This window comes from Leptopilina boulardi, unplaced genomic scaffold, assembly GCF_019393585.1.
Source record: "Leptopilina boulardi isolate dan_hultmark-lab unplaced genomic scaffold, ZJU_Lbou_2.1 LbouV2_235, whole genome shotgun sequence".
Classification (NCBI taxonomy): Eukaryota; Metazoa; Arthropoda; class Insecta; order Hymenoptera; family Figitidae; genus Leptopilina; species Leptopilina boulardi.
Genome location: NW_026137791.1, coordinates 69,933 through 80,956, shown reverse-complemented (window position 1 = coordinate 80,956; position 11,024 = coordinate 69,933). Strand labels below are relative to the sequence as shown.

Genomic DNA, 11,024 nt, shown 5'->3' with positions numbered 1-11,024 from the left:
GTACCGTCCGGCTTACGAGCCATTACTACTGCATTACACCAGTCACTATTTGAGGGTTCTAATACCCCTAAACGAATCAGTTCCTTAACTAATTTAATGAACTCTTCGCATACTTTAGGTGACATGCGATAATTTTTCTGACGTATTGGAGGACTATCCCCCGTATTAATGACATGTTCAACAAGGTTAGCTGCGGGTAATTTATCTGGAACCGGAGGTATTAACCGTTTTAAAAGTAAATCGAGTTTCCGTCTTTCCCGATCGGTCAGCTCTATTAATCCGGCGCATGAATTTTCTAATTCCGATTCGTTTTTGCTAAAATCTATCCGAATTACAGGTTCATTAGCTGCCCACAACTTCTGTTCCTTATTATCAATTATTATTCCGAATGTTCTTAAGAAATCCATACCTAATATGCATGATTCTGATAATTCGGGGACAATTCGAACATTTAACTCATAAGTTACCCCAGCAAACGTGATAGGTAAAAGGCTTTCCCCCATAATTGGCTCAATACTACCATTGGCCAACATCACACTACCAGATTTATTGATCAGCTCATAATTATTCGCTTTTATAATATGCTCACCTATGGAGCCTAAATAAGTTTTACACGAACCTGTGTCTACTAAAGCTTGAACTTCTGATTCACCTATGATCAAATTTATATAAGGTCTCGATTTAGCATCCTTACCACTTAAATGACTAAGATTGTCTACTTCGACTAGCCTTGAATAATTAGGTGTCGTAGCAGACAATTGAGATTCTGAAATTTTCTGATCTACTATAAGATCAGAAAATTCATTACTGATTTTAGGTGGAACTATATTTGCCAAATCGAACTGACTAGGATCAGGGTGATCAGAAAAATTTTGAAATGACTGATCTCTCTGAGGAGTTTCTTTCGAATTATCTAAATAATATTCGGTAGAAGTAATTTTTGAAGTAAGGGTCTTTTTATGTGAAGTCGGGAAATCAACGACCCTAGGGTTGACTTCCAACTCTGGTTTCCCTTACAATAATCGGATTCGCAGTCAAATTTAGTTTTCCCGTGTTCACCGCATATGTGGCAGAATTTTACCCAACGATCAGGACATTTTTTATGTGAATGATCTTTTTTTCCACAATTAAAGCACGGGGGTTGTTCTTTCGGCTTACGAAATTTTTGTTTATCTTTCTCCGCATTATTATTTTTGTGTGAGCTGCCCGAATCATTATCCGCCTTATTACTTTTATTTGGTTTAGTTTTATTCGAACCAGAACTATTTTGTTTATTATTACTATTATTCGAACTAGACTTTGATTCATTATTAGGCGAAAGGGCTTTAATCAACTCGCTCGTCATTAATTTAAAACACTGATCTAATTGGTTGATAGATGGCTCTGATGGGCTATTATTATCAACCTCAGAGTTTTTAACTATTTTACCCGAATAAGCAAATTCAGGAAAGAAAGAATTCTCCGGTTTTTGAGGAACCTTCTCGATTTTGAGAGAATCTAACATTCTTTCTACATCGCTCGCTAACTGAGACAATTCGTTCAAATCACTAAATTCGCGACGTTTGATACACCTTTTTAAATCAGGTTTCATATTCATATAAACGCGATCTAACATATCCGGTAATGACACGTGGCGGTTAAATTTACTATATAGCCCTTCCATACAAGTGATGAAATCAGCTGTGTTTTCACCTTGACCTTGAACACGGTTAGTAACCTGTTCTTCGAGACGCCACTGATAGTTGATATCACCGAAACGTAATCGACAAGCTGATTTAAAATCGTCCCATGAGGACCATCGCGATTTGTTTAAGCGGTACCACTGTAGCGCAATACCGTCTAACAGTAGTACTGCAGCTCTCAGAAGTTCATTGCTAGTTATAGAAGAAATTTCCATGACGTCATCTATGCGTTCTAAAAATTCCTCAACACTTGTTTTCCCATCGCCTGAAAACTTTATTCCCCATTTTCTAACAACTGAATCTAAGGACTTTCTATTATGACTATCTGAATTTTGAATTTGAATATTATTATTCGGAATGTCAGAATTCCCTAGTCGATTCGTACGCGTAATATTTAAATTAGGGGAGAAATTAGTTTGCCTATTTATATCCTGATATGAATTATGCTCATTATTATTTGAAGGTTGGCCCGATGCTGGCCCCGGATTGTGCCAATGCTGGGCGGCTGTTGCTGAGCTATTCTCCCCAACAGCTAAACCTTGGTTGAACAACGGCTTTATGTCGGGTCGCTTTTCCGACCGCTTCGCTAGAAACGAGCCTGACTCTCCAGATCCATGATGGACTATCGGTTGAAAAACTGACTCGTACTGTGTGGAATTTTCAACTGCAATTTTATTGCATATTTTATTAGTGTTAGGGTGCGTAGGTGTCAACAGACAATTTTCCGAATTTTTATTTTCGATTTTAAAAGGTCTGAAATTCTGATAATTTCCCTCTAAGTCAATAAGTTGATCATCGCCTTTTATAAGTAAATTTTCCTGATACGAGGGTAATTTATAATCAAAATATGGCTTCTGAACAACCGATGATACTATACACGATTTGGGTGTTTGAAATAACTCTGTTACGCATTTTGGGTAACTACTTGGCTGACTAACCTGACTTGGTTGTGAAAATGAGACTGAATTCGCTACCGTTACTCCTACTGTTGTAAGCGAGTGAGATGAGCTAGTAGTCGTGATTGATGGAATATCCGAATTTTGAGTACTATATACGGTTGTCGTATACGGTATTTTTATTTCCGATGAGACCGGAGTGACTACTAATCCTCGCATTTTTTCTAATGTATTATAACACGAATCTGGAAGGGATTCTATTTCCGAATCTACTGGGCAAATTTGTAATTCATCCGAAAATGACCACCGAATCGTTTTATCCCCAGCGGAAAATTGCATAAAACGTAAGGCACGTCCACGTAAGGTTTTTAAACTCCCTTCTGAATTGACGTTAACTGAGTTTAAATAAATTTTTAATTGGTCTATAGACCAATTGTCAAAAATTGTTGGCTCGTCAATTATATGGTCTGCCATTTTAACAAAAGAATTTTTGTTTATACTATGGGATTTATTATGGAGTCGGAAAAATTCGGTGAAAGAGCAGTCTCAGTCAACAACAACAAAAAAATAATATTTTGTGCAATCAATCCTCGACTACACAGTAACCGTATTGTATTAAACAAAATATAAAAAAAAATTATTGTTCTGTCATTTATAGTCAAAACAAAAAAAAAGAATGGATATAATTTTACTGTCAGCAGAAGGAATAAGAACAGGAATACATAGTTTAAATTTTTAATTCATTTTAGAAAATATTTTTCATAATTTTTATTTTAAATATATTATTTATTATTTATTAAGCTATAATAAAAAAATATATATATTGTAGCAATCGAGAACCGATTACACAATTCAATCAATCCATTTCACTAGAAGGCGGCGATGACTCAGCCAAATCCTTCATAATTTATTTAAATAAAATTAATCATTTCAATAAATGGTCAATTTTATTTTTAACCGTATTATTTTTAGGAATTTGATTCTCAATCAGTGTATATTTATCCTTGTTATGAGAATTTGTACTATCAGTCACAGAATTGTGACCTTGATTATTATTTTCTATGTTTATTTTGATTCTTCAGTATAAGCTGGAATCTCAATTTTTCTAAGATATTTGAGTTTATAAAACTCAAATATAATTATTTTACAAATTCTCACACAATTATGGAATAGTTGTAAAAGAAATAATTTTTCACAATTTATAATGTTAGTTGTTTGTTTAAAATTAAGTGAAGTAATGTGTCTCTATCGGGCCCTATAGTTGGGTGCCATTTATAACGTGATTTTTGCTTGATTGATTATTTTTATATTATTTGTACTTTAATTTTACCAAAAACTATTAATTTTAAATTATATTTTCTCACGTTACTTTATTTTTAATTATTTATTATTTTTAAGACGCCAAGTTATTTTTATGGAAAATAACTAAACCATTCTATATTTATTTGGATATAATATAATATCCGCCTGCTGGCTCAGCACGTCATTGTAGGATACCAATAACCCGCGGAGAGTGGGGGGGAAAGGATAAAGACACAAGTAAAACACTTCACTTAATTTGTTTCATTATAATTGCTTTAATTAATGAATTTATTAATTCAAGTATTCGGCAGAAGGCCGAATAATAACCGACATCCACTTTTGTTGACAAATGAAAATTATAATTTTTATCATTGATTTGACAATAATGCCGATCTGGCTGACAAATTATTTATTATACTCGGGACTCACCGTCTATACGACGTCGACCCCGTAGCGAACCTCGTCCTGACATTATTTTTAATAATTTATAATTTCTACACTATTATTTTTATCAAAACGAAAAGCGGTTTGTCGCTTACTACACTTCCAGAATGAGAATGACTAAAAATGGCTGACCTGTCACGCTAGTCGGCGTCTCTTTGTGCGCTTTCTTTTTAGAGGTGAGTCCCGGTGAAAGTAATTATTAAAACTTTCTCTTTATCGATAATCAATTTATCACGAGTCGATATTTTTCATGAATCCGGAGGGTAAAGTAGAACGCTACCGTGCCACAGCGCAGCGTAGCGCTCTCTATCCAAAATGGCCGCTCCCATTGTTGTGACAGCTGAGTATACAATTGAATATTCGTCTTCCTGGTGCTCTTGAATATTCGGGAATCTCTTCCAAATATATACACCAGGAAGCACTTCCCTTGTGGTACGTCAACATTATTAATGGTATGGAAAAACTGACTCATTTTGTTGAATCGGAGAATTACTCCGATTAATGTCCATTTTTCATGAAATAGAAAAATAATAGAATGATAATGTGGACAACAATTTACTGTTTCCGTTGAATCGATCTGGCGAGTCAGCAGGTATATTTAATTTTATTCACTATTGCTTAATTTAATTTTTATAATTTTTACAATTCTCTTGTTATAATTTTACTTTTGACAAACATACTGATTTTTATTTGTTTTTAGGAATGATGGTGATTCCCACCCTGGAATATTTATTTACTATTTATCTATAAAAAAATTAAGGAATATTGTGACGAGCATAAAATGCCGCGTCACAATATATATTAAATTTTAATTAATTCTAAAAATATCAAAAATTTTTGTGCACTTTAACACTAATATATAATTAATGGTAATAAAAATTTAATTTACATAATTTATTTAATCATAATAACCCTTTAATCAGGCATACCATTTAATTAATAACTTAATTAATCATCAATTTAATTATTTCCCCCCCCCTTATGAAGTCGTCGCTGACTAATTTTTAAAAATTATAATACTTTGCAGGAATGATTTTGAAGTTATCAAGATCACGAAATGAAAGAATTTTATTAAAATTTTAATTATTTATTGCAAAATATGAATTTAAAGTTTATGAGGTGCTGAAAACTGTCAATTTTTTAGCCATTAGAAAATATGCAAAAAAACAGAATTTACCATAAAAATAAAAAAAAATTGTTGTAATTTACTAAGAATGAATAAATTTATCATTATCAATTGACATAATTATTTAAATATGTGAAATAATATATAAAATATGATTTTCAAGTTCGCCTGTCAAATAGCCTAAATTTGCAAATTTCATCTATTAAATGTGAGAAAGAGAAGTCATTAAATTGAAAAAAACCTTACCAAATATAAAGTACCTGTGACTAACTTTTAGTTTTTCTTAGCACTTTTTTCCTTTTTTCTTTATAAATGTGAAATAAAAAGCAATAAAAATTGGCATTTTGCTTATTTTCACTATTTTCAAATGTAAATAACTTTCTTGGAGAAAACTGAAAAATTACAAAACTTGGTCAATATCTAATTGATCACTAAATACACACACTGGAAAAAAATTCGCTTTGGTCCCGAAGATACTTTTTGAGATAATTAAGTTTAAACTTTTCACAATTTTTATCAGGTTAATACATGTAGTTTTTTAAGGACGAAGTTAGGTTTTATTGGTTAAACATTTTGAACTAACTTCAATTTTATAAAAATCACATGCATTAACCTGATAAAAATTGTGAAAAATTTAAACATAATTATCTCAAAAAGTATCTTCGGGACCAAAGCGAATTTTTTTCCAGTGTGTGTATTTAGTGATCAATTAGATATTGACCAAGTTTTGTAATTTTTCAGTTTTCTCCAAGAAAGTTATTTACATTTGAAAATAGTGAAAATAAGCAAAGTGCCAATTTTTATTGCTTTTTATTTCACATTTATAAAGAAAAAAGGAAAAAAGTGCTAAGAAAAACTAAAAGTTAGTCACAGGTACTTTATATTTGGTAAGGTTTTTTTCAATTTAATTACTTCTCTTTCTCACATTTAATAGATGAAATTTGCAAATTTAGGCTATTTGACAGGCGAACTTGAAAATCATATTTTATATATTATTTCACATATTTAAATAATTATGTCAATTGATAATGATAAATTTATTCATTCTTAGTAAATTACAACAATTTTTTTTTATTTTTATGGTAAATTCTGTTTTTTTTTGCATATTTTCTAATGGCTAAAAAATTGACAGTTTTCAGCACCTCATAAACTTTAAATTCATATTTTGCAATAAATAATTAAAATTTTAATAAAATTCTTTCATTTCGTGATCTTGATAACTTCAAAATCATTCCTGCAAAGTATTATAATTTTTAAAAATTAGTCAGCGACGACTTCAGTCGAAATATAATGGATTGACCCACTTACGATTTGCTTTTGTTACCACTTAAGGATCCAGATAATGAGGTGGTACTCCGAGTTATCAGAAACCCCTCAAGTGCTTCACCATGGCTTGACTTTGTAGATTATAGGGTTTGAGTTAATGTCATTATTCACTTTTTGTTTCTTCTACTTGCCTAATCTTGACTTTAAATTTATAATTTGTTTAAAAACTTCAACCCCCTCTACTTTCTACAAATATTTTTTTAATGAGTTTATATTTTAGGGATTTATTACTATCATATAGGAGAACAATTTACCAAAGTATGATGCCAATCCCAGAACATTAAGTTTTTGGGCTGGGGCGATTGAAAAAGAATCTCTCATATGTATATACGTGCATATATATTAGGTTTATTACACAATAGTCATACTTTATTCATGCCAAAAAGGAAGAGTTCTTTATTTTATCTTATGTCAATTAATTATCATACCTTATGATAATAAGTTAAGGCTATTTTAATTAATGTTATTGATATTATATTCCTGTTACCAGAATGTTTTCAATCACAAATACTGTCATTATAATTTCATTTTACTAATAATAATCATGTTATTCAATCTATTTTTGGACCATTATTAGTATTTTGAAATTACTTGTGCCTCCCAATTCTATAACTCGCCCGACGCTAGGACGAACGCTCCATTGGTAGTCGGGTAGAAGCGAACGTCAATAGCTCTCTCATTGCTACCCGACTACTAATAGAACGTCCGTCCGAGCGTCGGGTGAGTTATAGAATTGGGAGGCTCAATTACTCCTGAATAGTAAGCTGCACGTTTAAAAAGCCAGAAATTTAACCAAAATTGTCTATGCACAAAATGTGAAAAAATATTTTCCATTTGAAAAGAGATAAATATGTTATAAGTTTAATACCTGTTAGGATACCTTAGATGGTTTTAAATAAATATAACGATTGGCAATTTAAAAATCCAAAGGAGGAGGGTCAATAAGGCCGTTTTTTGGGCCCAGGACGTCGCATTTTTTCCATTGCATATCTGAATAGTATGCGTCAAGAGCTTTCCAAAACACACAATAAAACCCATTTTACGTTGGGATAAGTAGTAGTTATGCTTCATCAAAGTTAGAAAAACTTTGCAAAATGAGGAGTAAAAGTTTACTCTATAAAATGTTAAGAAACAACAGCAATCGCACGAAACTTGTTACTCGGGGGTTTTTGGGGTCGCTGATCACGAATCTGATGTCAGTTTTCAAAAATCCAAGATGGCGGATCCAAAATGGCGGATGAATTTTTAAAAAATTAATCATATTCGTATAAAACGTTTGACTTGGGGGTTTTTGAGGTCGCTGATTACGAATCTGATGTCAGTTTTCAAAAATCCAAGATGGCGGATCCAAAATGGCGGATGAATTTTAAAAAAATTAATCATATTCGTATAAAACGTATGATTCGGGGGTTTTGGGGTCGCTGATCACGAATCTGATGTCAGTTTTCAAAAATCCAAGATGGCGGATCCAAAATGGCGGATGAATTTTAAAAAAATTAATCATATTCGTATAAAACGTATGACTTGGGGGTTTTTGGGGTAGCTGATCACGAATCTAATGTCAATTTTCACTAAGCTGAGCATACAGTTGATGTCGAATTTCTCTAATGTGAATTTCATTTCATTTTTCAATTAAAATAATTTGTTTTTTACCCTCCTCTTTTTAAATACGGGCTTGGGACCGTCAATGGCAGAGTTACTTTTTTTTTTTTTGCTTTTTTTATTTTTTCTTTTTTTTCTTTATCAAACTGGTTTTATATATTAAAATGTATCGAACAATCAAGGACATTGATTTGAAGCTTAATACGTTCAAGATGATTCACTGCTTTCTTCATCTGTCCAGCAGGAAGCTGCATCCACGATGTGGTTTTCAAATTCTTGTGATCGTCTTAGATTAGTGTCGGTATTATGTCGTGCATACCCGAGGTACCACAACACACTTGCGACGTGGGCACAACATCCAACAATCCTAGCACCAGCTTTGCATTGACAATACCAACCAGCTATAGGATTTATACCAACATTGTACTGAATCCATAAATTGTACAGTTTTGATGATGTATGACGAGACTGAATCTGCACTCTAATTATCGATCTCTCTTGTCTATGTATGAATAGTGAGTATAAACCATCATCTGATAGATGTTCATCTGTATAAGACCTGGCTTGCTTAATCTGGTATACACCTAACATTAATAACGTTAATTCATCCAAAGTAAGTTTCGGGAAATCAGTAAGAACGGTATCAGCTAACGGTTCCCAAATGACTCGCTTTCTTGTCCAACCATGACTTTCTACTGTCTCTTGCAGATGATTGACCTGTGATACTAGTTGCAGCATGCGATTTGCAATTATCTCATCGTCTGGCTTATCTTTGACGCGCGGAGGTCGAAAGGCATTGCATAATGTGCAAACAATATGTACGTAATCACCAATGAATGGTATTTGGCTGTTTGGAAAGACATGATCTAGTGCTTTCCAAGTTTTTATTAAGCCATTGACTGCTTCAACAACCCATCGAACTTTGGTGACTAGTCTTGATTCATTCGCTTCAAGAGTGGTATGCTGTGTTCCTTTTTCTAAAAAGTGAGGCATCTTTGATATAAGATCAAGATCTTCCAGTAAACCATGGCAGTCTCTAAATCCACGATCAACAACAAAAATGTCATTATCATTTAACCATTGACGCAATTTTGATGAATCTGATCGAAGTAACGATGTAAAAATGCTGGCGTCATTATTCTTTCCATTGGCATAGTATGGACCTAAAACATCTATTATATAACCAGTAGTTGTAACTATCATCATTGGTTTAACTAAAGGCCGACCTTTATGTACGGAAAAAGTTTTTCTCTGGAACGAATAATTGGAACTTTTTTGAATATAAACATAAGTTCCATCAGCTACGAGAATAGCTTCATCTTCATTATTCGTAAATAGGGTTTTAGCTATTTTAGTTGTATGCTTATTAATAACTTCATCACGTGAAATGTGTTCGATCCCAAGAAATCGCCGAACAAAACATTTGCTTAGAGCATTTCTAGCAGTTGTAATCGATCGGCCAATGTTTCTTTTATCCATTGCAAAAAGAGTAGACAAGATGGAATGGGAAAGACCCGTACGCAACTTCATTAAACATAATGCCACACACTTTCGCGAAGAACGATTAACAGTATGTCGAATGCTATCTTGGACGAAATCAACAACCTGATCAAATTGATTTTTATTGAAACCTGTTAGTCGAGAATAGTCTTCATCAGCCAACGCGCTACTATTATCAAAATCTAAGCCTTTCTTTTTTGCTTGATCCCGAAGATCGGTTAAAAGCTCCATTACCTCATTCGCATTTAGATCTGAAAACGGCAATAATTCCATCATATTGACTGCATTGTCAGTCAAGAATTCTTCTTCTAAATGTGTATTGCAAGATCTAGAGCTTGGTGGAATAAGAATGCCATGATCAATAAATACCTTTAATCTCGCCTGAGGTGAAATTCTATTTCGACCATTTACACTTTTGCAAATAACACATTTTGATTGACTAGCAATACATCTCGAAATTGGTAGCCTTAGCATTTTTGTATTACTCAGGCCTTCAGTGGAATTTTCAATCTCAGGTTCAACATTTTCTATATTACTAATATCTTGAATTTTCCTTTTACTCAATAGACGACAACTATCACATACCTTAGAATCGATTTCGAGCGGCGTATTGTAAATACTTTTCAACGAGTTCAACATTTCTTCATTCTTAATTCGAGTCATTCGACGACCAGCTTTAAGGTGTCCATTACACGAAGGACAAACAGGTAGGTTAGGCATTTTCTTTTTTATAATTGTTTTCTGGTATTTATACTGCAGTTAATTGTAGTAACATCAATACGAACATCATTTGAGAACTGTCAACTGCTGATAAATAAAACATTTATAAAATTGAAAATCTTAGTTTTGATGTTCTTTTTTTTTCTCTTCATTAGTTGTCAAAACTGATGTGGAAGAAGAAAAAAAGAACATCAAAACGAGATTTCCAGTTTTGTAAACTTTTTTTTATCAGCTGATGAGAGTTTTCAAATCCTATTCGTATTGAGAAAAGCCCATTTAGTTGAAATAAAAATATCAGAAAACAATTATAAAATAGAAAATATCTAACTGGCCTGTTTGACTTTCGTGTGATGGGTAAGTTGAAGCCGGTTGATGAATGACGCGAATTAAAGACGATGCAATGCTAACCCCTTTGTAAAGTATTTA

The 11,024-nt window shown here is 32.7% G+C and overlaps 1 protein-coding gene across 1 annotated transcript; it reads right to left on the bottom strand.

Moving 5' to 3' along the window:
- Positions 1–8,585: 8,585 nt before the first annotated feature.
- On the bottom strand, positions 8,586–10,598 carry LOC127280299 (uncharacterized). The gene has a single exon (XM_051303206.1). It carries the CDS (start codon positions 10,596–10,598, stop codon positions 8,586–8,588), a length of 2,013 nt encoding a protein of 670 aa, XP_051159163.1.
- Positions 10,599–11,024: the final 426 nt, after the last annotated feature.